Source organism: Acromyrmex echinatior, chromosome 4 (genome assembly GCF_024713525.1).
Source record: "Acromyrmex echinatior isolate Ae372 chromosome 4, ASM2471352v2, whole genome shotgun sequence".
NCBI classification, from domain to species: Eukaryota; Metazoa; Arthropoda; class Insecta; order Hymenoptera; family Formicidae; genus Acromyrmex; species Acromyrmex echinatior.
The window spans coordinates 647,393-674,510 of NC_141855.1; the positions used below are offsets into that span (position 1 = coordinate 647,393).

Sequence of the window (27,118 nt, forward strand, 5' to 3'; positions counted from 1 at the left end):
GCATAAGTTGTATACTGTATTATATAAGTATTATATAAGTACTGTATTATATTATATAAGTTGTATACTGTATTATTTTTCCGTCCTCATTTGTTGTAAAAAAATACAAAACAACAGATTATTCAAATTGTATAATATAGAATTCTTCTTTTTGTATTGAATATAAAATCATACACAAAGAAATTAAGATCTAAACGTTAACGTTAACGTCAAGATATCTCATGTGGATATCACTTGACAAGTTAATTATCGATTAGTGAGTTATCGGAGTTTAGTTTCTCGCAGTCACTCTCACGACTATATAGATTAACCTCGGTCCATTTCTATCAATATAGATTAACCCCGATTGAATTTACTTTCTTCATACTTTTCTAATTCTTAGAACTAAAGAGAAATAAAAAAAGTCAGTTAAATCAAGATTAAAGTTAATCTACATTGGTTGAAATAGTCATTTACGATATTATAAAAAATGGAGAAGAGAGTTATTGCGACTACGATTAATTCATCGTTAATCGATATTATAATTATCAAGTGATATGTGCGGTATCTTGCTGTGGCTGTCTCATAATTTAATTGTGTTTACGAATGAGCAAGTCTTCATGAAACAACCGGATGGGAATTTATTGCTTGTTTAGGACATTTCTGTCCTTCCTTATCTTCCCTGCCGTCCCCCTTTGTCGTTCTAGATTAGGCGAATTTTATGGATACATGTTCATTTCCTACTTCAAACTCTTTCTTGGGGTTAATTGTATATTTTAAAGCAAGATGAAAATTACAAAAATAAGCGAATTTACTGTAATAAGCGGATTTGTTTATAATTTCATTACTCAACATACCTAGTAACTTAATTTACTTCATTTTTATAATTTTCATCTCATTTCAAAATACACAATTAATACCCTTTTCACACCTTTCGCTGATCGGGATTATAATTGTGTATCTTGAAATTAATAGGAAATGCAGTTTTTTAATACAATTGAATCCAAATAAATAAAAAAAAAAGTTTTTTTTTTATTCAATGGACTTAAAATACATAACAATTTCAATCTATTTTAATCCATTCTTAATTACTGGGTCGTGACATCTTAAGGATAGTCTTGAATATAAAAATCAATTATGAATAATGGCCTAAAATCTTTATAATTTCATTGGTCAACACTTAGTAAATTTGCTGACTTATATACAATAATTTTCATGTAATTGACCTGGTTGCTTACGGCGTTAAAAACTGTATTTAAAAACCCGTTATCTATAGCGACGGCGTACGAAATTTTTCATGTAGCTACAACTTGCTCATCTTTTGTTCATCACACCTTTCTTATTACAAAATCCAAACAGATGTCGTATGTATTATTTAACTTATATACGTTATCTGTCTTGAACACCCGAGGAATGCAAAACGATCGTCACGATGACATATATTTAAGTACATATGGAGACTCGTAAACTCATGCGAACTTGTAAAAAAGTTTCATTCATTTTCTTCCCATCACATCCTGTAGTGTACCATTTCATGCGAATATGAGAAACGCAAGAAAGATACAGTACAGTCATTCGTTTTAACTACATCTCGTCACGTTCCCTGCGGACGAAACGAAGTACGATACGAAAGAGGATACAAGTGCAATTAAATCGAACAAATCGAGTCTCATCGAATATCTCATTTATTTCTTATCGGATAGTTCGCAGAGGTCACAGTGGATCACAAATCGTCTCCCTTTAATTATTCTCCTCCCGACAGCTCCCGTCAAACACGAGGATGCGAATGGGAATCATCGTACTCGTAATTTAATTTTTCGCATCGACTCGGACTGATGGGGTCGACGACGCCGATGACGGCGACGTCATTGACGCAGGTCGCCGTCGGCAACGCCAATCCTACAGTGACAGTCTCTAGTCTCCTGCCATCGCCAGTTGACGTCGCCAGTTCGCAACCGCAACTCCGTTTATTTCGCACGCTACGACGGCACGACCGTGACGACGCCACAGTCCACAGTATAGGAAATATAGGAATCGCAAAAGCGCGAACAGTCGTCGCGTGTACGTCAGAGTCGATAGTGTGTGGAGAGTTGGAGGTTGGAGACCGTTGAGGCTAAGGCGCGTGCGGTGCTGAGTGGTGCTGAGTTGGCAGTCTTGACAGGGCAGTCCCGCTAACTGTTGATTTGCATGTCGTACGGCACGTCCGTGTGTCCGCAGCCCGCGCGAGCCTGGATAATGTTACGAATGAATGTACTTAAACGGTCTACTTAAAACAACGCCGCAGTACTTAATGAGCGATGAGCGGACAGAAGTTCCAGTATGACGAGAGCGGAGGGACATTCTTTTACTTTCTGCTCTCGTTCTTGGCTTTATTGCTGGTACCCGGGACTTACTACCTCTGGCCACGTTGCCCGAAGCAAGGTTAGATAAAAAGAGACAGACAAATAGAAAGATCAAGGCGAACTCCATTTTCCAGAGCAAGTAATTTACAAGCGCGTACAGATGTAACGACGTACACTATATATGTATATCAATGGATGAATGCTGTTTGCAATCTCAATTTTCGTTACCTTGCTCCACCTTGGTTCTTTATTCAATTCTTTTATTGAGACGCAACATTACATTTGTTACACAATCTACGAGGATAAGAATATTTCAATGAATTATCTAGCTGTTTAATTCTGTAATTTGTGTACTTAAAAAATTAAGTAATTTGGAGTCATATCCGTCATTTGTTACAACATAACTCGAAAAAATATTAGAATATTTTAATTAATGATTCAAAATATTGAAATTTATTTTCCAGAAAATGAGTTTCAATATTTTGAATGATTAAAATATTGTAATGCAGTTTTGATAATTAATATAATAATTAATTGTAGAGAAAGAGAAATATTTTTTTATTTAAATTTTTTTTTATTTTAAGTATTTCTTATATTTCTTTATTTCTATTCTCTTTTTTTGCAAACAACCCAAAATGATAATTTTTGAATCATAACGTTGTAGCAAATGAACGATATGTAGATATAATATCTACATTATGGTTTTGACTTTTTTGTGCTACAAAAATTTAATACATACGTTTAATATCCCATGTTTCGTGTCAAATTGCATATGAAAATCTTATATAACGTATTATTTGAACAGATAAAGAATATATATGATTTTTATGATCAACACTGTTATTCGAGAATTGATATAATGATATTCAATTATAAACATCGTGAAAATATCTTCGAATATTTTCTATACTTTGTCAATAAGTTAAAAGAAACAAAGATTTAAAAAATAATATATTAATTTAAATTTGTTCAGATCCTGATCAGTTAGCCAAAGAATGTCAATGTGATGGGTGCAAAAAGAAGAAAGTTATTCTTCATGCAAATAAACCTTGGAAGGAGACCAAGGCTTTCTTTACGTAAGTAAAAATTAAATATTTTGTATTGTATATGTAAAATATAAATTATGCATTTACACAATTGTGAAAATTGTCACAAAGTTAATGATTGGTGTTTTCATATGCGATTAATATTATGCTGTTGTAGGAAATTTCTAATTATTGTGGGATGGATTATCCTGTTGCTCTTAGCCTATAAGGTGTCCCAATTTGATTACGAAATGGCCAACTTTGACCCGTATGAGATTTTAAGTATACCACCTGTAAGTATAAGATAGAATTTTTATATATACCATTAATTTTGTTATGTAACAAAAATGGATGCCAAAAATTCCGATTGTAGGGTTCTTCTCAAAGTGAGATTAAGAAAGCTTACCGCAAGCTCTCCTTAATTCTTCATCCCGATAAAGAAACAGGAAATGAGAAAGCTTTTATGAAATTAACTAAAGGTAAGAAATGCGAGAGAATCTTTGCATAGATACAAAATATATGATGTAAATATTGAATGTATATTGCATATATTATTAAATGTATTTCATAAATTTAACACGATTATTGCATATGATAATAATACAGCATAGAAAAGGTTGATAAAGATCGTTAGAGTATCCGCATTCGAAATTAATCCTATAACAGTTAAAAATTAAATATTTGATGTTAATTGAAAATTATCCTAGGATTAAGTTGCTATCACTAATACCTTTAGTCTCGATATAAATTGAGTTGTTTTTCTATTAACAAAAATAGCTTACCAAGCTTTAACGGATGATGAAGCACGAAAAAACTGGGAAAAATATGGAAATCCAGATGGTCCAGGGGCGATGAGCTTTGGTATAGCTTTGCCTTCTTGGATCGTTGAAAAAGAGAATTCAGTATGGGTCTTAGGACTATACGCATTAGTGTTCATGGTTGCTTTACCAACGGTTGTAGGAATGTGGTGGTACAAGAGTATTCGCTACACTGGTGATCAAGTAATTGGCATTTTTATGCCAAATTTTTATTATGTGTTATTATCAGTTGTTATATATGTCCATATTTATCTCTAGGTTCTCTTGACAACAACCGAAATATATTACTCCTTCTTCGTGAAAACGCCGTCTATGTCATTAAAAAGAGTCATCATGATACTTGCTGCTTCCTTTGAATTCTTCAAGAAGCGTAACGCAGAAATAGTCGAGAGACACTCTGACAGCGAAGAAGTTCCTTCGGTAAATTATATTTAATTTCTTGATTTTTTTTTTAAAGAACAATTTTACTATGTACATATTATATTATATATTTCAGCTTATCAAACAACTACCTAACTTGGGAGAAAAAAATAAAGAAGTACCATTATGCCATTTGTATTCAATTAAAGCTAGAGCATTATTGCACGCGCATTTATCTCGTATACCACTTAATCCAGAGACACTGGATAAAGATAGACAGTATATTGTAAAGAAATGCCCATATTTGATTCAAGAAATGGTTGCCTGTGTCCATCAAGTTATACTTTTAGCTTATGCCAGAAGAGGTAAATATTCGATTTTTTTCAATGCAACTTTGAGACATGTACATGGAAACAATCATTGATGACTTTTTTTATAGTACCGCGGGTACCAACTATAACAACTATAGAAAATTGTATGAAACTGTGTCCAATGGTCGTTCAAGGATTCTGGGAGTTTAAAAACCCTCTCCTTCAATTACCACACATAACGGAGGATAATTTAAAATACTTCCACGCGAAGAAGGTATTAGTAACACTATAACAAATTCTATCTATCGATAATGCTTGTATTATTATCGATAAAAATCTCTTAATAACAAATTTGTGATTTTCTCCTAGCGTAAAATCAAAAGTCTTCAACAATTCGCACAATTAAAAGGAGAAGAACGAAGACTGATACTTAGAAATTTGTCAGACAGTCAATATGAAGATGTTATAAAAGTTCTTGGAAATATGCCGTACATTGACTTCAAAGTACGATCTGAAGGTAATTCATTATTTATATCAGTTATTTTCTTTTATTTCTGCAAAACATTTACATTAATTTAGAATAATTTATGCGATATTGTATCTTTTATAATTTATTGTATGCATTATTTTAGTAATCGATGATGAGAATCCTACCGTCTACACTGCTGGTGCTATTGTAACCGTAACAGTATCCCTTACGCGAAAAGATATGAAGCATCTGTTTGGAGATGATTCTGTCAATGAGCAAACGATGATCGAGGATAACAAAGCTGGCGGTGAAGCGGTTGAAGAAGCCTCAGAGGAACAAAATCAATCGACGAAAGCTACGAAGCCGGCATGGCTTAAGCAAAAGAAAGGCCAAAAGAAGTCACATAAAAAGGGTACGAACAAGAAGATAGCTCCCGCTAAAAATACACAGGCACAGTCTCAGACTGTGGCTAACAATACTCAGCACAGCAATACTCCTAATGCGAGAAAGAAAGACGATAAGACGGAGAAAGAGTCTTCCAAGGAGAAATTGTCGGATGTTAGTGACAGTGAAGCCGAGAGCGATCGAAGTGATGACGAGGATAGTCACGATAAAAAGGATGCATCTCTCGATGACGATGATACCGAATGGGAAAAGTAAGAGAAATATTTATACTTACTTTTTTTACGTTCTATATTAAATCATTACTTACATAACTCTTCCACAATCGAACTTAACATTTTCTTCTCTTTCAAATAGATTCCAACAGAGGATCTCTAAACGAGAGAGAGTACTAGAGGGAAGGAGTAATTTATCACATGAAGTGCACTGTCCGCTCTTTCCTGATGTTAAGCAAGAGTATTGGTGGGTCTATATCTGTGATCGCAAAAGTCAAACGCTATTAACAACCCCTATACACATCACGTCCTTAGCACAGTTTGAGGAGATTCAATTAAGATTCACAGCACCACGCTGGCCAGGCCTTTATACATTTACAGTGTGTTTACGTAGCGATTCATATCTGGGCTTCGATCAAGCTCAAGATATCAAAGTGAGTTATTTAAGAAGCTATCTAAAAAAAGACTCATTTTTTAATTATTTATATTTGTAACGATGCGACGATGTTTTATAGTTGGATGTGAAGGAGGCACCAGAGATACCGACCGAGCATCCGCAATGGGACATCTCGGATGAAGAAACTGCGGAAGATGTGGATGCAGCTGATGAACATTCCGAATTCACAACTGACGAGGACATTAGTGACAATGAATAATATCTGTTTCTCACATGTGATCGGAATAGATATTCTAAAAGTCCGCATTTTCCTCTTTTTTTACTTCTCAAATTAATGTACAATGGACTTTTATACGTGGAATTGCATAATCGTTGATGTATGTGGACAATCTAGAAAAATAGTCTGGTGAGATTTGTCAGTGTGGAGAAAGTAATAGCGAATAAAGAACATAATATTTATTTTAACATCGTTGTTCAATCCTCAATTTGGATATGTTCAATCCTGAATTGAGATCTGTATACAGTTTTCTAATAAAATATATCAGTACAAAAAAATATATCTATTCATATTAGGATATTTTCTTAAACTCATTGTATGAACGTGTTCTTCATGATTATAGCGATATACAAAATAGATATCATCAAATCTGGGTTAAGCGAAAGTAGAAAAGATATTTAAGTTACACACACATATATAGATCATATAAAAAGATCACTCAACCGTTGCACTTTTTATTATAGACGCGACAAATTTAAAGCATTCACTAATCTACTGCAAAGACAGTCTAAAAGAGTATCGTTAACTAGATAGATCTGATATACGTTAACAATGAGCGTAATATTTCGTGCAATACAAGTGAGTACATTTTATATTTTTTATGTAATAGATCAATTTCTACAGAAGACATTTAGACATCACGATTGTATTTCAGATAATTAAATTCTATTTTATACTCTACTTTTTCTTAAATATGATGGTTGTTGCATTTGAACGAGGTAAGTTATTGTTTAAGAAATAAATATAAATTAAATAACGGAATTAATAATAAAATAATTTTATTCATATATAAAATTAATTAATAATTTTTTAATTAATTATGATAGACTAGTTTAAAAATAGAGATCACCCTTTGATAACCTTGATCTTTCAATGAAAAGTTGTCAAGTTCATGATTCTGAGTGATCCAATAGGTTTTGCTCGGTGCTCGTTAAAAATTTAAAAAAAAAAGTTCTATATAAAACAAAAATTCTCTGCTTTAAAGTAATTTTATAATGACTTTTCATTCGAAGCGAGATCCACCCCTCTTCACCCTCTACTTAAGGGCACTTTCCACGCGAAGCAAGATCTACATTACCTCCCCTCCCCCCCCCCCCCCGCTTAAAAAGATGTATGTCTAGTAAGCTGGCGGGAAGTGGAGTGGACCTCGCGTGGAAAGTTGAACCCATGTAGAATAGCATTATTATAGACCTCGTTCGTCCGTGATGTAGTGAACTTTGTAAGTAAGTGAACAACATATATTAAGATCAAAACCAATGGAGGGTGATCCCTATTACCATAACATTACCTTTCATATATATATTAGGTGTTGGAATTAATTCGTAGCGTTTTTTAATGAAAGAATGTTATTTATTTCACATGAGCATTAAAAAATACATTAATGAAAGTACTTCCCATCACTTGTAAAACGCTACGAATTAATTCCAACACCTAATATATATATATATATATATATATATATATATATATATATATATATATATATATATGCATAAACTCACATTGCATAACAAACTAAATGAAAATATTTATATTTAGCTTAAGTACATAAAATTCAAATGTATTTTTTCACAGCCATATATATATATTAGGGAATTATTAATTTTTAATATTTAAAATTAAAATAATTTTTCTATTTCTTTTTAGTTTTATAAAATGTATTGCACGCTTATTCTAAAAAATTAGTTTTTATACATCCAATATATGTGTATATGTAATGGATGTATTGCACGTGCGTAACATATTTGTAAAGTCAGAATCCTTTTATTTATAAAAGTTAAAAAATAGACTATTAGTTATAAAAATATACTTTAACAGATGTTTCTAAACAGGTCAGAATGATAGATATCAAGCAATAAAATTGGAGCAACTGTTCAACAAACCTGTCTACACGTTCGTTAAAACTGATGAAAATGCCAATATTAAGTGGGGTGTACGATATTATGTTCCGCATTAAGGCAAACTGGATTCAAAAATTAAATATAAGAATTAAAAAATGCTTAGTATGCTAAATTATTAGTTCGATGATATATCGCAAAAATTAGTACAGATACAAGCGATATCTTTAATCCAATTTAAGCACTTCAAGGTATTTTTTCTGCATTTGAGCTATCAAATCATCTAGCCTAAAAAGATAAAACACAAAATAAATCTATGTTAAAATTGAACATCGTAATAAAAAAAAAGACTTACATGTAACGCATGATCAAATTATTGTATATCACATTATCTTCTGATTGAATAATGCTGCTTAATTCAGTGGTCAAGATATTTACAGATTGATAGTTGTTAGATTGTTGAGGAACACTGTTAGTATCCGACTGTGTCATTCTTTGATATTCTTCCCAATATAATTCCGTCATAGCAGTAACAGAAATAAATACTTTTTCTAATTTTGATAGTTCATTTTGCAACTTATCTATCTGCCTGTAGAAAATATATATTGAAGATATATGAGACGTATCGTTCATGATAAATAAATCTTTAAATACCTTGTAATATCAATTATGTTTTCATTACAAAGTTGTACTTCACGGGCAGTCATGAATTCAAACACTAATTTCGACATGTCCAATGGCTTTGCTGTTTTATGTGGACTTTCTTCCTTAAATTTCAAATATACATCACACATTTTGTCATATCTATAGAAATAGTAAAACAAAAAAAATATTAAAATGTAGCACATTTTACAATTTATAATACATTATACACTTACAGTACTGATAAATTTCCTATATAATCGGTAGCTTGAGCTTGATCTCTCAATTTATTATTATCTTCCTTCAAAGACATAAACTTCATTTTTATTTGATCGGCTGCAATAACTAATTTATCAACTTTGTTAAAATAAATTTGTATCTTTCTTTTATCAGCTATATCTTCGTCCGTCATATTCATATGTTTCATACGAATCGTATGTACTTGATCTGTAAGAATCTTTGTATTTTCCAATGTCTTCTCCATACTTGAATTAAATTTATCGATCTTTTGATGTAATAAATCCCTAAAATATGCAAAATATTATCGTACTTAATAGATAATTTTATAATGTTGTAGCATTAATATTATGTATGAAACTTACATATTTATACTCAGTGCAAAAATGTACAATTGAAATAAATACACTTCTGCTTTTGTAAAATATATCGTATGGTGATAATAATTTTTCAGTATTTCATAGTTTAATTCATTCTTTGATTGTGTCATCATTTTCTCCACTGCTGTAGGAATATTTAATGTAGGTATATCTTCTATTAAATAACACCCATTTCTGAAGAGAAACAAAACGTGATCCTACAGCAAAATTGTAATAAATTAAAAAATAGTAATTTATTTTGTAGTATCTTATAAATTGAATATACATACATTAATTTGTGATGCAAGTGACATGGTACTTTCAATTAGTATTGCACCTTTGTAATCAGTTAGCACTTGATGTTCAACTTCAATATTAGTATCTCTTTTTATTAACAACTGGAGATCTCTAAGAGTAGTATTACTATCAATTTCGTATGTATTAATTTTATAAAATGGCAGACAGAAAACGTACAGTATCTATGCATGAAAAACACAAATTAAATAATAAAAACAAAGAAATAAGAGTAAAATATGCTTAGCTTTTATACATACTTTGTTTAATAATGCGTTTTGTAACATTGTAAATACTGCTAAATGAGATGTACCAAATTTGTCAACCATTTTTCCTCTTTTATGTGGATCCCATTGTAAAACTAGTTGAAACCATTGGACCATTTTGTTTCGAAGACAGCTGATACAGGAAAAAATATTACACACACTGGTAAATATATAATATAAAAAATTATCAAACAAAAGTTATACATAAAAAAATTATTTTTTCTACAGAAGAAAGTATAGAAAAAATATATAATACATTCTTACTTTGATAAATGAGTTGGATTTTGAATGTCTTTTCCAAAAATGACTTTCCCTTCTAACTCATAAGCATGAATATCGTCATAACTCTTATTTTTTATGTATTTCATCCTGCAGAATTTAATTAAATTTAGAGTTTGACATTTGCATCAATTTTTTATTTCATCATTATATTTTTTACTTTTTACCATTCCATAGTATGTTGCATTGTTGGTAAAAATGGTCTTGTTCCAGTCACAAGTTCATAAAACAATATTCCTAAACTCCAATAATCGACAGAGCAACTATATTTCTCTTTCCATAGAAGTTCTGGGGCAACATAGTTTAAAGTGCCAACTAAAGAGGCAGATGTACTTGCTTCTCCAAGTTCTTTGGCATATCCGACATCTATCAATTTATATGAAATCTGTAATATATAAATGTAAAAGTTTAATTTAATCAATGCAACATAAGCTGATAATTCAACGTAAATAATATTTTCTCATTATATATCTTGCCACATTCTGTTCATCCTGTAAAACTATATTCTCTGGTTTTAAATCTCGATGAGTTATATTATATGAATGTAAATATTCTACAGCCGATGAAATTTCATTCATTACTTTGATTGCTTCTGTTTCACTAATTCCACAACAATTTTCTGGCCGATTTAAAATCTATAAGAGAACATAATTATTTCACATCATCAATAGACTTTGTATAGATCAGATTTTAAACAAAATACAACTTTTCTCAAATCTCCTTTTCTACAATATTCCATACAGAGAATCGGTTCGTTTTCTTCTATATTTGGAAGCTTGAATGGGATACATCCTGTTCTCACAATGTTTGGATGTTTCAAGCGTTTCATTATAAAAACTTCATGGGCCCATCTTTTTCGTTGTGTTGGCATCAATTGTGAATAATTACATTTACATCTTTTGATTGCTGAAATTATAATTATATGCAATAATACATATTTATTATATATTTACAATGTTATAAGTTTGTTTATATGTATGATTTCTTTCGGAGAATTCTTCAAAGTAAGATATATATACATTTTTTTTTATATTTATACTTGTAATTATACTGAAATGTTACCAATCTTTTTGCCACTTTGAACATGTATCCAAAGCTCGACAATTCCAAAGCCTCCGCTACCCAGAACACGATTTAGTTTCCAATCGTTTGATGTCATTTCGAATTTGTATTCAGCTATACAGATCGAGGACTAAATAATTCTTAGTAAACGTGATTCCATGCTGATAAAATAAATAACATTTTTATATTTTTCGTAAAAAAAAGCATGCACTCATACAAATTATAACACCGCCTATCAAACAATCGAGATTTTCTATCGAAAATACATCAGCTCGGCAAGAAAAAGAAATTATTTCAACGTAAATTTTTTACCAATGTATCGATGTTGTCTCTCATTAGCCTGCATATATGATTCAACATTTTCTGGATATCTCACTTGTGTATCGATGGTATATACCGATTGGCTACTGACTGCACATGTGACTGTCCTTATGATATTTTATTATATCAGTCATATGTATACTTTTCTACTCAGTGGAAAATTTATACTAAAGTTTATACACGCTAGTAGCAGAGAAAAATCTGCTGAGTGGCTCTTTCATTTGATTGGCATATTCCGTTAGATCCTAAAATATATAAACAAATAAAAGAGCTATTAGGCATTCAACAAGTTTTTAATACTTGTTCCGTTTTTTAACGCGTTTCAAATTTTGTCCTAAATTAAGATTAGTTCTGATAAGTTAAAATTCTTATTCCCTGTTCTCTATTCCTTTTAGCCCGGATCTACAGTATAATAGATTTTTAAGCCTTGTTAAGTCATAAGGAATGAACGAATCACAATCAATTACTTTCCTCGCATTCGACTATAATTGGTCAATTTCTTACGGTTTAAGATTTAAAACATCTATTGTAGATCTGGACTTATTGTGGAGCTCTTAAAGCCCGATTGTGGATTTTGAAAGGAGGTGAAAATTACAAAAGTGAGCAAAAATTACTAGGTATTGACCAATTAAATTATGAATACTCTTGAATTTGCTCACTGTTGTAATTTTCACCTCATTTGAAGATACACAATCGACTCTTAGATGGAACGAAAGCGACATCTCGATCAAACTAATTTTGATGACCATTTTTGACCATTCTTTTTGACGGCCTCGTCCGTGTAAGTTCGGTCTCCTTATTCTCTATATTCCATGAAATATCCTGCGTATACTCAAGCGCATGCGCTAATTAATTTTGTGTTTTGCCATCTTCCATTACTGGTAACGTATAACGTGTCAGAACTCAGAACGTGCAGGATCCAGTATCCAGTAGAATTTGATAGGATTGCAGGTTGTAGTTTAATCGAGTCTGATGTTTTTCCTTCGCGTCCCTTCGTTCCTTCGCGTCAAGTGTTAAGAACCGTTTATTTCGTCTCTTCTTGTTTTGTGATTCTATCTGATTCTTTTTGATTGCTCGACTGTTTCGAATCGCCATAAATCGCCATTCATCGTTCAAGATTGTCCGAGACGCCTCAACTTATTTCAGACTTAAATGGATATAGATTGCATCGCACGAATCCGTGAAATGCTCTGTGGAATACGAAGAAATATTTTTCTCTTTATTTTTATACAAGGCACTTCGCAGAAAGATAAATAACGTTACATTTCGTCTTTCATATTTTCAAGAAGCATCTGGGTTTTCCTTGCTAGTACAGGAACGGAGGCTGTAAAAAAGACGTTTGAAGATGGCATCGCAAGAAGCACGGGATTTTCATATGGCATACGACACGCATGAAAAGTTGAATTGTTTAGGCGTGACAGAAAATGCAGTTAGCTTGAATAGCGTATTTATTTTCTTTAATTGAGAACTTTTTGATCATTGTATAAAAAATAAATTTACTTTCGATTTGATATCTTTATTGCATTGTAAAAGAAAATTGTTTATTTTTAGAAACATGCTTATATACGATCATTAGTCGATCAAGCATTGGAGTTGATTGATCCTACTCCTAATATTCACACAATGTTTATGCAATTTAATGTAAGATTTTTCTGGAATGTTTTATCTTCTGTCGAAGTCAAATGGAGCAACAGAATGACAAGGTAAATATTTCTCATAATTTGAGGCATTTTCTAGAAAGGGCATAGTGTAACAATGGACATTATATCCTTGTTTACCAATATGAAACAAAGATGAAATAATTCACTGTGTTATATTATGTTCTTGCTGATATAAAATATTGTTATTTAGAATGTGTTTCACTCTCAAAGCTTATAAAATCATTTATTTACGAAATATTAAACAAGGGGATCGTTTGTATATTTTGAAATGCAATGAAAATTACAAAAATAAGCAAATTCATCAAAATATTTTTATTATTAATCAATAATCAATTTGTTCACTTTTGTAATTTTTAGCTTGTTTCATGATACACAATCAACCCAAAAAACAAATAATTGCAAATGCCAATGTGAAGCCTTTATATAAGAGGCCTATTCTTTTGGCTGAACTTCTACACTAGTTTATCTTTCTTCCTCTTTTTTTCCTCTTAGAGAGAAAAGGAAGAAAGATGAATAGTGCAAAAGTTCAGCCATAAAGAACAGGCCTAAGGTTTGTTTTTTGTTTTTGCACTGATTGTATTAGTTGAAAAAGTGTACACTAAAGCGTTTTGTGTTTCCAAAATTGTACCAACGACGCTATTCCAATGCAACAGAGCTTGAGGCACGAGTTCACTGGTTGCATTAATGGTCTGTTTTTTTTTGGCTGAACTTTTGCACCAGTTCATCTTCTTTTTCTCTCCAGGAAAAAAGAAGAGGAAAAAAGATGAACTGGTGCAAAAATCAGCCAAAAAGAACAAACCTGGTTTAACCATAGAAAACAAATCTTGTACAAATAGTACAAAGAATTTACGAGTAATAAAACAATAAAAAATATATAAATGATAGTAAGCCTACATACAAAAATATTTTGTACATCAGTTTTGGATTGCACTAGTTCAGTTCTAATACAATTCTCATGCAAGAATAGAAAACTAATGTGCAATTGTTTGTAGTTGTGCTGGAGTATGTCGCTTTCATTCGCGTAATAAGGAATGTGTGATATCACTCAGTGCACCACTACTTAAACTCAGACCAAGGAAGGATCTAGTAGAAACCTTATTGGTAAGTTTTTCGATATTAGTAGTAGCAGGAGGAAGAATAAATCTTGTAAAATGAGATATAGGAGGAGTAACATCGGAATCGAATCGGGGATTTGCCAATTATTTTTTTCTCATTGTTTAATTGGCTCTCAGTCCTATAAATGGAGCCAAATTGGTCAGTAACAAATCATCACTTAATTTAAGTCTTACATGGAGTGTAACTTAAACGCAGAAAAAATCTAGCATATGTGAGGCGCGATTGGAATCGAATTCGGTCCACAGATTGCTAGTTTGCAGATCGAGTGCTGAGCCATCCGACGCCTCACTTGCCAATTATGAGTATTTTGACATAGAGTCACCCCAAATTTTTTGATAAATAAATATAGAAATATGATTGTATAAAGATATTTTGTGTGTGTGTGTGTGTGTGTGTGTGTGTGTGTGTGTGTGTGTGTGTGTGTGTAATATTTGTGTGTGTTAAATTGCAGCACGAGATGATCCACGCATATTTATTTTTAACAAATAATGATCAGGACCGAGATGGTCATGGACCGAATTTCTGCAAACACATGCACAGGATAAATAAAGAAGCGGGAACCAATATAACGGTGAGCTAATAACCTTTTTATTTTAATATTTAAGAATATATTGTCGAACAGTGATATATAACTACTCCAAAAATTTACATTGTCACAGGTAATCCTTAAAATTGTTTATTATAACAGAAAGCAGATTTCAATAAGTTTAATTAATTATTTAAATGTTTTCGTGTTTCAAAAAGACAAATTTATATTTTATCATAAAGTCTAATCATATTAATACAAATGTTATGTAACATGAACTCATTTGGATATTAGAGAATCTTTAAGCTTAATCTGGATTTATTAACAAAGATTAAATATCCGAATATAGATTGGACTTGATTTTTTTCAAATAGATTTTGAAATTAAATTCTTAAAAACAATTTTATTTGTGCATTTGTAACAATAATTTTGTATTTTTAAATTTTTAAATTTTTTTATTCTGTAATAACAAGATTTTATCATGTTAATTGAGTATAGATTTATCACAACTTTCATGATGAAGTAAAGCTGTACAAACAGCATTGGTGGCAATGTAACGGATCTTGCCAATACAAACCACCATTCTTTGGAACAGTTCGACGAAGCATGAATCGTCCGCCCGGTTCAACAGACTTTTGGTGGCGTGAACATCAACAAAATTGTAATGGTCAATTTGTAAAGATCAAAGAGCCAGAGAATTTTAAATCGCGTTCAAAGGAAAATGATAAGTCAAAGCAAAATGATAAGTCCAAGCAAAATGATAAGTCAAAGAGTACAAGAATAACTAATTGGTTTCCAAAGAGTATTCCGGCAAAGCCGGAAGCTTTATTATACACAGCTATATCTACAACTTCAAAAGCCCTTAGTAATAATAACTCTAAAATATTTACTCAAACGGACAATGTTAAGCCTAGTACTAGTAAAAATAATGGTCGTACAAATTCATATCGCGTTGTGAATGTGAAATATGAAGATTTGTCACTGGGAATGAAGAAGTTTGGCAGCAGTAATAAGGTACAACATTGGTATACTAGTGGCCCGAGTGAAAACGCAAAGAAAGATAATGCAAAGAATGTTTCTAAGTCTCCCAAGTTTTCTTGCTCCGATGTTCTAGAAGGCAGTTATAGTAGTCTTCTAACCAAATTCAAACTAAATGACGATAAAAGTCCCCAACGTGAATCAAGTAAGAGAGATTCAATCTCGATATCGGCTGTGGGACAAGCAGCTGCTAATCATTCGATTTTAAATCTAAGTCAACCAAGAAATAATTCCGTACCTTGTCCTATATGTAACATACCTATGACTTTAGAAAATATATATAGACATATAGATTCATGCCTAATAAACGATAATACATCATTGATTGATGAGATTAACAATAATATTAATAATAATAATAATAATGAAGAGTTAATGTTACCTATTCGAACATTTTCTACATCGGTGACAGAGCAAAATGTTGACACAAATACAATTTCTAATAAGCGCTTAAAATTCGATAATTCGAATGATACAGTTGAATGCGTCATTTGTCCCGTTTGTAATAAAAGATTGCCGGCCACGGATATTAACCAGCATCTTGATGAATGTCTATTAGAAGCAGATACAGCTCGTAAAATTGCCACTCCCTCCACTTCTCGTGCATCATTCGATGATAGCTTAATTACTATAAGCAATTCCTCTAATTCTGATTTGGATAATTCTGTATTGATTGAGGAGCCACAACCAAGTACTAGCACTTGTAATAACGACATAATGAAACGTAAATGTTTAGTTTGTAACACACAGATCGCACCTGAAATATCATTAAATGAACATCTTGAAGAATGCATTGGAAGCGTCTTTAATGGCGACATAATAATAGATGATAAGGAGGACGATAACGATGATATGCTTGCTGTAGAAAATAATTCCACGGAAAATAAATATCCCTGTCCAGTATGTATGCAAATAATATCGGAAAATCTTATGAATCAGCATTTAGATATGTGCCTTAAAAATGAATAAATGGTCTTGTGAACAAAAAGAGCGACAATGAACTATTTTGCGGATGATGAAATGATTTTTTTATCTAAATAAGTATCTCTGAATAAATATCTTTTCATATATATATATAATTTACTTCTTTGCATATCGCGATTTTATACGAGACAGACTAAAAAAAATGTATTATAATACGAAACAAAAACATTATTAAATAAATATTATATATGATTTAAAAAGATGTTTGTATATTACTTGTCATTTATTAAATAGAAATTTGAAATACATTATAACAAAAAATCTGTGTTACAAGAAAAGGCACAATTTACATGCCGGATGTTTATGAATTATTAACAATGTTTGTATAATTTGTATATAATGTGTGTGTTCGTATATATAATTTCATAGTATAAGTTTTTCGATGATTAAGACTGGTTAATGAGGAAGAGTTTAGATTATTTATCTAGAAATCGTTATATAAAATTCTTAGCGTTATTTTTTAATAAATAGTAAACAATACTTAAGGCTAGTAATCAGTTATTATTTAGAGCTTTAACATTATGTCATTTAAATTAATGTGTTAGAGTTGCTTATTATTTGCGAAAGTGTATTTTATGATGGAAAAAAAAACAGAATGATTATAATGGAATGATTTGTGTGTACGTATGTGTGTACGAATTGTTCAGATGTTTCGCTTACATTATCCGGCACTTGCTCATTAGCAGCCAATTTATTAACAATTGAATAACTGATATGATGTATAATGAGGAAATTTCGAACATTAAAGTTCCTGAGTAGTCATCATAGTCATATCTGGAGACACTGATAATGTCTCGGTGCTAAGGTACGCGTAGCGACACTGCCGTGGCTACTTTACACGAGCCAGTGAGTTGCTAGGAATTGATTGAATAGTGACGTTAGAAACGAGAAATGACACATTAATTTTTATTACGTGTCATTTGTAAATAAAAACAATTTGGATAAAACAAAATGATGAGATCGCTTTAAAACTTTTATGAAAATGGACGAAAACTACGTTTAAAATCCTGAAAGTCAGTAAATAATCGTAAAAAGTGATAAAAGGCATGTGTAAATAAAAATAGACTATTTCACGCGCATGCATAGTCTATTCACGATTTAATATTACTGTGGTGACTACTCAGGAGCCTTAATTGACTGATTGATTCGATGGCCGAAAATTCGAGCTCTAGTTATAAAGATAATTATATTAGATAAAGATAATTAATTATATAGATACCTTTTTTTGTACTGTACTATTTATAAGATATGTATTAAAAAATGTATAAAAAATGAATATAAAACTATTATTTTGCGATCATTAATGTGTTGCATTACATATGTACATCTTTTACAGAGTAAATTAGAGTTTTTCGTATAATCGATCGATGTTGGGATGATCGAGTGTGCATATTCCACAACTAAATTCTAGCACATGGTTGGAGAAAAAGATTAGAATTTGTTGCTGTGTCCAACGCATATATAGAAAAATATTAGGTAGCAAAATATCGATTGCTTTGTCGCCCATTTTAATCCTGCACACAATTGATATTATTATTTTTTGTTCTTAAATAGCAAGAGTGATATATATGTACATATATATAATAAATCAATAATATAATAGATCCGTTTCGAATATAAAATTATCTATTTTCAAAAAAATAGACCTTGCATATTGTGGATTTGCTTTGAGATTATTTAATATTAAATGTTATTTTCTCTACTTACTTCTTAGTTCCTAATTTATGAAACGCGTAGTCAGATTGCAATTGTATGGATGATGTGGCGTTATATAGGATTCCTCTATCCTTGTCGGCCATAATTCGTGTAGTTCCCGATTCATCAGTTAAATTGACGTTAATCCCATACACACCGTTGGCTGCCGTTAATACAAATCTAGGATTTTCATCATAACATTGTCCGAGTAATATCACTTCGCTATTTTTAGCGAAGCTATAAACCGTATTATACGCCGATTTTATAGAATCTAACGTTATAATACATGCGCCTAGATTATAATATTACATTAAATAACTTTTAGAATCGCAAAATATCGTGGCATTTTCATCAATACGTGGACAATTTAAAATAATCAGCATGATATTACGTACTAGAAAACATTCTGAATAAAGGTATTTCCATATACTTATGAATTCTCATTCGTGTCAAGAAGAGATCAATGAAGTGCGAATTGTATTCAATCGCAACTTTATCCCCGTTAAGTTGCAATTCACCAACATTTGAATCTTTCGGAAAAATCGCAGTTATCGCAAGCTGATCGGATTTTCTTGCAATACTACTATTACCACCGATAAGATCATATAAAGCATACAATTTCCAAACTAGTTTGGACAAACTCTCTGGTAACTGTCGTTATCATTATAAATTTGATTATTATATTACATATTTGCATATAAAGTTTTACAAGGTTTTTAAAACTTACGTTTTCATGTTGTGCTAAGATTTTGTATTTTCGGAAGGTTGACATTTCTTTCGATACTTCGTAACAAGAATTCGTGTAAGGAACAATTCTTTTCCCCTCAGACTCGTTTTTGCATTCGCCGTAAGGCCAGCTTGCCCTTTTACTTTCTTCGAGCTGCTTGCTACTAATTTCACCAATTAAATTAATCGATAGAGATGATCCGCTACATTTTCCTTTCACAGTATCGGACAATCCCCAAATGAAATTTAATTTAATGCGATAGGACTCACTCGGTTCGTTACTCAAAATTTCCCATTGCCATGGCATGTGTCTTTCAGCCTCTACGCAAAACTAAATCAATTTCGGTTACATTCAACGTTATTGCAAATTTCATTTAGAATTTTTCTGTTTACCTTAAGTACACGTTCATTAGGCACAATCTTAGTTGCTTTAAATTTAATCACATCTGATAACCAACTTGTGGCTTCGTACAATCCAGCTAGATTCCATTGATGAAGAACTTGTGAGGACTGCAGATCGTGGTGCGTCAAAGATAAAATATGACGATTTTCACTTTTTATGTATTCCAATTTCGTCTAATAACAATCATTCGATATAATGAATATAATAAATATTGTAATATACAATACAAGCATATGGAATGTATTTGACGGCAGTCTCTCTCTTTTTGCATCCGTGGACATAGGAACAAAGTTCCTTCTTTGATTTTTATGTGTGATTCTATACAAATATCTGTATCATACCTGTGACGGTCCGAATTTGAGTGCTTCAATATAAGCAGCTAATCCGCAACTACCTTTTGGCGGTACAAAAGTGAAGTAATCCAAGAAATGCAATCCGATTAAGGCGAATTTCATACTTGGCCATGTTCTATAATTTTCAGAAAAATCGAGAGAAAGATTTATGTGTTTCGATGGAATAATAAAAATGAGATATTAAAAGAGATAGTAAGATATGAAAATCATGGTGACAAATCTGAATAAAAATAATCTATAACAAAATTTACGTGTAAACGCAATCAAATGTACGCATCCCCAGATGAATTTTTAAAATTGAGTTTTTCTCAGAAGTAAAGTTTTATATTAAAAAATTCTATATTTTTATTCTATAATTTTATTTTTTTCATATAGAATCATTACTTTTCTGGTTATATTACGAAATACTGTATACAAATAAATATGGATGAATAAATAATACATTACTGATAATTGCTTCGATGAAAGGACCAAATGTCATTAATTAATGTTTCATACGATATCATGCTTTCGCAATCGAATATTTTTACTTGTAATCGACCACCTAATTCAGGAAGCCCAACATTAAGAATATTCACCGTCTATATAGAAGAAGAAAAAAGAGAGCAAAGTGATTTATACTCATTGATACAAATTAATATAAATTTAATAGCAAAAGAAATACCGAAATAATAATTACCTGTAGATCAGAGGACGGTGATTTTACAACTGTATGTGATACGGAGCACGAACGACAAATTCGATTCAACTTTGATCGAACATTAGCACCTCTAATATTCGTGAGCGTTCTAGCATGTACTGTAATTCCTGTTTTAAGATGTTCTGCAACACGAGAATGCAGAATATTAAGATTGACTGAGATATAAAATTTTAAATATTTTTTCTAAATACGAAGTTTTACTTATAAGGAAAAATATAATTTATGGAATCTATTTCTTGGATAATAAATACGTCAAGTTGATCGCATTAATTGTTTTAGCCAGTTAACTAATTAAGACTGATACCTTCTAGGGTATCGTACGAAATGAATGGTCGTTCGTCCAATCCAAGTGTAACGTTAATAGGAAGATATCCATGTAGCGACTGAACTCTTTCAGCGCTATGCCATAAATCAACTAGCGGATTGTAATTTTCTATTGTTTCAATACCGTGAACAGATGTGCTAAAAATATTTCATATACATAAAGAAATTTATAATATATGTATAAACTATAATATCAATTATTTCTATTAAACACATTTCGTTTAAACACTTTTTTGACATGGTCGATTTTGCTCTTTTTCAATGCTTTTTCCATTACAATTTTTTTTATTACTAAAAATACATATATCGGCTTGATATGTTCCTTAATGTCTAGCATTTTGATTGGAAAAAAATTTTTTTACAATATCTTCATTTTTATGAAAGTTAACAATTGAATTAGATTGGGTATGTCATACATCGATGTGTTATTTTCATCGTGAAGCGTTTAAAGACTAGATAAATTTTACGAAAACGAGCGCAAGTAAATACATGTAATTATGCGAGGTAAATTATACATATAAATACGTGAAATATAATCTTACCGCAAAATAATATGGTTGTTCCGTCCAGGAAAATCACGTGTAAAATTTCCTCTCATTGAAAACAGAGAAGTTCCCGTCATCGCGAGTCTAACATTGGTACCGAAATCGGTTACTTGCACGGATTCTATCGCCAATGGCACATTTATACGTTGTTGATTAACGTGAAACTCCATGTTATAATACGTTTGATATATGTTATCCGATAAAGAGGACAAGTCTAGAAAATTAAATAAACAAATGGTGTAATGTTGTGTATTGTTACAGAGTCGCGATTATAAATTACAAACTTACACTTCAACCCCTCAACTATATTTGTTTCATTCCAGTGAATGCACAATACTGTCTTTTCTTGAATACGTGTAATTATTTCTAAATGCATAGGGCCTTTCATACGTTCATCCAGTTTGAATTCTTTCAGAATATCTTTTATGTTTGTTGGGTTGTCAAAGGAAGTTGTTAATGAGTGGAAAATACCCTCCGCTTTGATATATAACTAATGTTAAAAAAAGAATTTAAATTAGATCAATTAACATTTAAAAGTAATGCAAATATTTTTGCTTTGGAAACTATATGCATATACTTACAGATACATGATTAAGGTGCGTACCACTAGCATAATTATTTAAAGTTACGTATATTACTTCAGGAATATTTGTAGAAGGATTGGCTATGATAATGCCATGCAGCATAGCGCCAAATCTTCTTAAAGAATCTTGATAATCAATCAAGTAATTACCAGTAATCATATATTCATTATTCGGTACCCGAAGTACTCGGCTGAATTGAGCCGCGATTTTGCTTCTGTAAATATCCGGTGGCAACAATTAAGAATTAAAAAAAAAATATATATATATATATATATTAAATAAATAAACATTTATAAATTAATTAAATAAATTATGTTAAACTAATAAAAAATTTGGTAATAAATGAAAGAACAGTACCAATGCATTCAAGCAACATAAATTATATTAAATCAAGACAGTGCGTTAGAAATATACGTATTCGTTACGAATACGCAACGATATGAAAATTAATATTCGATTAATATTGCTACTGTTCTTTCGCTCTGATAAATTTATACACGTATTTACATGCGTCTGTAACAGGGATACGTGGTGCGTTCCATAGATTTTAGCATCGTATAAAAATAATTATACAAGTGTTGATTGGGCTCGTTTTGCATATACCAATACAGAGAAATCAATCTGTTTGGTGTAGGACTGGAAACAATAAGCAAAGTTAGTGCAGCGACCCTCATCTCCAAATGTTCGGTTCTATTGAGCAAGATCGGCCAATATACAGGATAAATCTAAAAGAAAATTATTATATATGTAATTCAATATGAAATGTGATGTCCAGCATGTTCAAATTGTATACTGTGTAAATCTATATGAAAAATCACTTACAACATCGGGTCTCAACGGTGCTGTGGGAATAGAAGCCCAAGCCGCAAGTACTCGAAAATGTCGCGATTCAGCATTATTGCCGGTAGCTATAGGCTCTAAAAACTCGACGACTTTACCCAGCTGTATATTCGCCAAACCTTCCAACCAAATCATCTTCTGCTCGTACAAAGTAGTTTCTATAACATGAATCAAACAATCTTATCCGAATAATATAAATTGCAACACAAAACAGATACAAATTGTTACATATACCAGTAAATTTATCGAGGTACAAGCGTACGTAATCATCTAACATCTCATACGGACAATGCATTAGACAAGTTTTGTATATTAATGTTCCATAAGTAAGAATTGCAGTATTTTGCACTTCCGCGCAGATTTTGTTCGGCAGCGCAAGAAGTGGTTGGAGACTGACCAGCAGTTGAACGTCGGGTTTTTTTATGTGAAACGGTAACCGCATAAGTAATTGAATCGCAGACATATCGGATACTTCGTTGCCTTGAACAAGATCTAATATAAAAAGTGCAGACTCTCTGCTTCCGACTTGCGGCAGCGCCTCGAGAAACATGTTTCTGTTATGATAAGAAGCACAGAAATATAATTTATCTTAAAAATAGGGATAGTAATGTAACAAGGGATAATTAAAATATAAATACCGTATCGTTTCTTCTTTATAACTAGTTCCTGAAATGCGAGTGTAGGCCTTTCCTAAGTCAACCCGATCTAACATACCAAGATAATAGAGAAGCACAGATATCGTTGTATTGTGCAAATTATGAATTTCGGTATCTAAACCAGGATTTTCGAGCCTGTGGCTTAAACGATCTAATAAATGACTTATCTACAACAATTTGATGAGGATTTAACTGGAATAACAAAACAGACAAAGAGAAGATGAAAATAAAACTCACAGATTTAAAAACGAAATTTTTATCCGGTGTACCTCTACCCTGTGTAAGATCTATTTCTGGTAGCTCGTGTTGAAGGACTGTAGTTCGTAAATTATTTGTAATTATCTTATTCGTTATATCCTTCACTGAAGCTAACTCAATAGTTTGTCTGTGTAGGATAAAGCAATTTTTACATCTAATTCATTTAGAATAGTAATAAAATAATACGAGTATATTTATGTTTGTAAAATATACCGAACGAAATGATAATGCGCCTCTCCCATGCTTTGAAAAGGTTGCACATAGATACCTCCAGATGCATTTACGGAGATAATATTGTGAACGAATCCATCGGTTTTTAATTGATACACTCTCTCGCTACTTTTCAAGATGGGATTCTAAGAAATATATAACATAATATATAAATATTCTCATAGATATCCATATTTCGATTAACTGTATTAAATAAATATGAAGATTACACAGTACAAAAAGGATTCGTTTTATATGTGACAAATGATTTTGATAGGTATTTTTTGTGTATTACGAATCCGTAATTGAAAATGGTCCAACAATATATAATGATGAATGCCTTAATTATTTGACAGCAATAAATTAATCAAATTATATAATATTAGAATATAAATTATAATCAAAAATATAATCAATTATAATCAATTATAATCATAATCATATCGAATTTTGGCGTTTTCTAAATATTTAATAAAGAGACAATATAGCAAATGACATGCTGTAGTTGGTGCGCGCTTCTCCAAAAAATCTGTACTATAAAAAAAAATTTGTCATGTTATATTTATTTATCTCTATTTTACAATTGTAACTTCAAATTCGAGCTTTCATTCGAATTAATATCCGAATTTCTATGATGAATTTATATGACGTCCTATTTTTTTAAACAGTTTCAAAAATAGTAAAAAACATTTTTTACTTTTTCCAATTCTTTTTTCCAAAGTCAAACATATTGAAATATTTTCAGTTATGAATTCGTAATCTACAAAAAAAGTTTAAAAATGTTGTAGTGTTATCAGTGGCGTCATACTTGATCATCATCAGTGCATTGTACTTTAGGAACATTCGACCAGTAACGACTAGGATGTCCAATACACATCCGCGGATCGAACGATTTTCTTATCAAACGACTATCGTCTTCCGGACTTACAATGTAATCAATATCACATTTTCCATAATGGTTTGTCTGTGAATTATAATGTTCTATATATTAATGTCTTCCATTCTTCTAGAATGTATATTAATATATTATCCAGCCATATTGTACATATGGCTACATATGGAATAAATATATATATATATATATATATATATATATATATATATCTATTCACTCGCGTATATCTATAAATATTTGCTATTTACTTCACTAGAATGAAATGCGATTTCTTTTTCCAAGTTAAAAAGATCAAGTTGTAAAATTCCAGCTATGCTTCGTTTTATATTCGTCGTCCATACAGGCTCAGTTTCAGTGCTGAAGTTCTCGATAAGACCTTTGTTGTACGATAAACGGAAAGGTTTCAAAAGTTCTACAGCATCATCGTAGATATCAATATCTTCTATCACTTTCTTTACATTTCCATTATGCATATTCGTCTTCAATGATTGCAACTAATATATAAAAAGTTGAGAGATATTACATCAGATTATAATTATATCTAATATTAAAAAAAAATCATGTACGTGTTTTTTATGATGGGTAAAAAGGAAATAAAACAAAGAAGAGAAAAAATTGCAGCTATTTTAAAAATACCTGTATTGTGACAAAGTCATCTTCCGCATGAATTACAAGTTTTCCATGGAGATTCCACGAAGAAGCTGCGTTGGAAGGCACTAATACACCAGTGCTCGATATAGTGTTGTAAGAATATATATATTCTTTCCCAGACCTGAATAAACTTTGCGCGACAATCTCGGTACTTAAAAATAAGAATATGAATAATGTTCTTCCTATCCCTTGTGCTAGCACAGATATCAAACTGGAATCTAAAAAAGAAAGACTTTCCTTATATTATCTGACTTATCATTTTCCAGTCTTCTTTAATTTCTTTATGTTTTTCACAATTATTGGAAACTTTTGCAAGAATATATTAGAAACAAGCGAGAAAGTAAACTTTTCTTATTATCAGTAATAATTATTAAAATTGTAAATATTTCACTTAAAACAATGTAATCGTCTTTATATTTTTTTAATATTTTAATATATGTATGTATATACCTATGAACTTCATGATGTGTGATCGTAGCTTGGCGAAAGCAAACTGAGTTCACGCAAGTCAAGGAATGACCCTTACCAGTTCTTATCACTGTGACTTACAAATACATACAGGGTTATTGGTGCGTATACATATACAAGAATTATGCTCTCGACGCATTATCTTCAATCATATAGATCGTACGTGTATTATATTATCGTTGACCCTTTTTCTCACAATACACAAGCATATAAAATATATATACATATCTCTTAATTTACGCATAATTTCCTATAGAAGTATGTGCAGAAAAAACTGTCAATATATTTCTATTCTGCATAATAAAAAATTAACAATTTAAGTATGAACGACTTCGAGTCACAAAAGTTTAAAAATAAAGTTTTAAACATAAAATTATTTTTATTGAAAAAAATATATAAAAGATGTTTAATGTTTATATTAGGTGTTGGAATTAATTCGTAGCGTTTTTTAATGAAAGAATGTTATTTATTTCACATGAGCATTAAAAAATACATTAATGAAAGTACTTCCCATCACTTGTAAAACGCTACGAATTAATTCCAACACCTAATATATTTCTTTTTCATTTCTCTTTGACGATTATTTTGTTAA

At 31.1% G+C, this 27,118-nt stretch overlaps 4 protein-coding genes across 7 annotated transcripts; 2 read left to right on the forward strand and 2 right to left on the reverse strand.

Moving 5' to 3' along the window:
- The first annotated feature begins 1,973 nt into the window (after nt 1-1,973).
- Sec63 (translocation protein Sec63) lies at nt 1,974-6,873 on the forward strand. Its single transcript, XM_011058624.2, has 12 exons — nt 1,974-2,400; nt 3,295-3,397; nt 3,525-3,639; nt 3,720-3,825; nt 4,124-4,347; nt 4,423-4,584; nt 4,661-4,889; nt 4,964-5,109; nt 5,205-5,352; nt 5,468-5,960; nt 6,064-6,355; nt 6,437-6,873. The coding sequence occupies exons 1-12, from the start codon at nt 2,277-2,279 to the stop codon at nt 6,575-6,577; spliced, it is 2,283 nt and encodes a 760-aa protein (XP_011056926.1). The 5' UTR covers nt 1,974-2,276; the 3' UTR covers nt 6,578-6,873.
- A 1,350-nt stretch (nt 6,874-8,223) lies between these two features.
- Nucleotides 8,224-12,113, reverse strand: IKKbeta (inhibitor of nuclear factor kappa B kinase subunit beta). Of its 3 annotated transcripts, none has more exons than XM_011058621.2 (13): nt 11,885-12,111; nt 11,573-11,686; nt 11,217-11,416; nt 10,987-11,145; nt 10,678-10,895; nt 10,496-10,600; nt 10,226-10,364; nt 9,962-10,150; nt 9,678-9,889; nt 9,312-9,599; nt 9,088-9,237; nt 8,789-9,022; nt 8,224-8,721 (listed from the first exon to the last, which is right to left on the reverse strand). In XM_011058621.2, the coding sequence occupies exons 1-13, from the start codon at nt 11,916-11,918 to the stop codon at nt 8,661-8,663; spliced, it is 2,103 nt and encodes a 700-aa protein (XP_011056923.1). In that variant the 5' UTR covers nt 11,919-12,111; the 3' UTR covers nt 8,224-8,660. The 3 variants fall into 3 exon arrangements, 2 of the variants coding, with proteins under 2 accessions (XP_011056923.1, XP_011056924.1); XM_011058622.2 differs by having other exon boundaries at nt 11,573-11,733; nt 11,885-12,110; XR_015545000.1 differs by lacking the exon at nt 8,224-8,721 and having other exon boundaries at nt 8,980-9,022; nt 9,088-9,200; nt 11,885-12,113.
- Nucleotides 12,114-12,737: 624 nt separating this feature from the next.
- Nucleotides 12,738-17,814, forward strand: mh (DNA-dependent metalloprotease SPRTN). 2 transcript variants are annotated; one of them, XM_011058618.2, is made up of 6 exons: nt 12,738-12,844; nt 13,180-13,337; nt 13,445-13,596; nt 14,547-14,655; nt 15,122-15,241; nt 15,695-17,814. In XM_011058618.2, the coding sequence occupies exons 2-6, from the start codon at nt 13,239-13,241 to the stop codon at nt 17,201-17,203; spliced, it is 1,989 nt and encodes a 662-aa protein (XP_011056920.1). In that variant the 5' UTR covers nt 12,738-12,844; nt 13,180-13,238; the 3' UTR covers nt 17,204-17,814. The 2 variants fall into 2 exon arrangements, with proteins under 2 accessions (XP_011056920.1, XP_011056921.1); XM_011058619.2 differs by having other exon boundaries at nt 12,739-12,844; nt 13,183-13,337.
- On the reverse strand, nt 17,423-26,919 carry LOC105147533 (Vitellogenin-6). Its single transcript, XM_011058616.2, has 22 exons — nt 26,509-26,919; nt 26,044-26,276; nt 25,656-25,901; nt 25,321-25,476; nt 24,516-24,658; nt 24,282-24,429; nt 24,027-24,211; nt 23,623-23,942; nt 23,371-23,546; nt 23,056-23,273; nt 22,546-22,762; nt 22,253-22,454; nt 21,962-22,178; nt 21,400-21,557; nt 21,075-21,217; nt 20,843-20,976; nt 20,384-20,510; nt 20,033-20,215; nt 19,641-19,970; nt 19,309-19,564; nt 18,926-19,205; nt 17,423-18,732 (listed from the first exon to the last, which is right to left on the reverse strand). The coding sequence occupies exons 1-22, from the start codon at nt 26,519-26,521 to the stop codon at nt 18,561-18,563; spliced, it is 4,257 nt and encodes a 1,418-aa protein (XP_011056918.1). The 5' UTR covers nt 26,522-26,919; the 3' UTR covers nt 17,423-18,560.
- Nucleotides 26,920-27,118: the final 199 nt, after the last annotated feature.

Excerpts from the sequence above, each read along its gene's own strand:
- Sec63 (XM_011058624.2), top strand. The coding sequence starts at position 2,277 with ATGAGCGGACAGAAGTTCCAGTATGACGAGAGCGGAGGGACATTCTTT. Across the intron at positions 2,401-3,294 it reads GCCACGTTGCCCGAAGCAAG|ATCCTGATCAGTTAGCCAAA; the intron begins GTTAGATAAAAA and ends AAATTTGTTCAG. Across the intron at positions 5,353-5,467 it reads CTTCAAAGTACGATCTGAAG|TAATCGATGATGAGAATCCT; the intron begins GTAATTCATTAT and ends GCATTATTTTAG.
- IKKbeta (XM_011058621.2), bottom strand. The coding sequence starts at position 11,918 with ATGCAGGCTAATGAGAGACAACATCGATACATTG. Across the intron at positions 11,146-11,216 it reads GAAAAGGAGATTTGAGAAAA|ATTTTAAATCGGCCAGAAAA; the intron begins GTTGTATTTTGT and ends GTTCTCTTATAG. Across the intron at positions 10,896-10,986 it reads TACAGGATGAACAGAATGTG|ATTTCATATAAATTGATAGA; the intron begins GCAAGATATATA and ends TATATATTACAG.
- mh (XM_011058618.2), top strand. The coding sequence starts at position 13,239 with ATGGCATCGCAAGAAGCACGGGATTTTCATATGGCATACGACACGCAT. Across the intron at positions 13,338-13,444 it reads ATGCAGTTAGCTTGAATAGC|AAACATGCTTATATACGATC; the intron begins GTATTTATTTTC and ends GTTTATTTTTAG. Across the intron at positions 14,656-15,121 it reads ATCTAGTAGAAACCTTATTG|CACGAGATGATCCACGCATA; the intron begins GTAAGTTTTTCG and ends GTTAAATTGCAG.
- LOC105147533 (XM_011058616.2), bottom strand. Across the intron at positions 22,455-22,545 it reads CGCACCTTAATCATGTATCT|TTATATATCAAAGCGGAGGG; the intron begins GTAAGTATATGC and ends TTTTAACATTAG. Across the intron at positions 19,565-19,640 it reads TCTTAGCACAACATGAAAAC|TTACCAGAGAGTTTGTCCAA; the intron begins GTAAGTTTTAAA and ends TGATAACGACAG.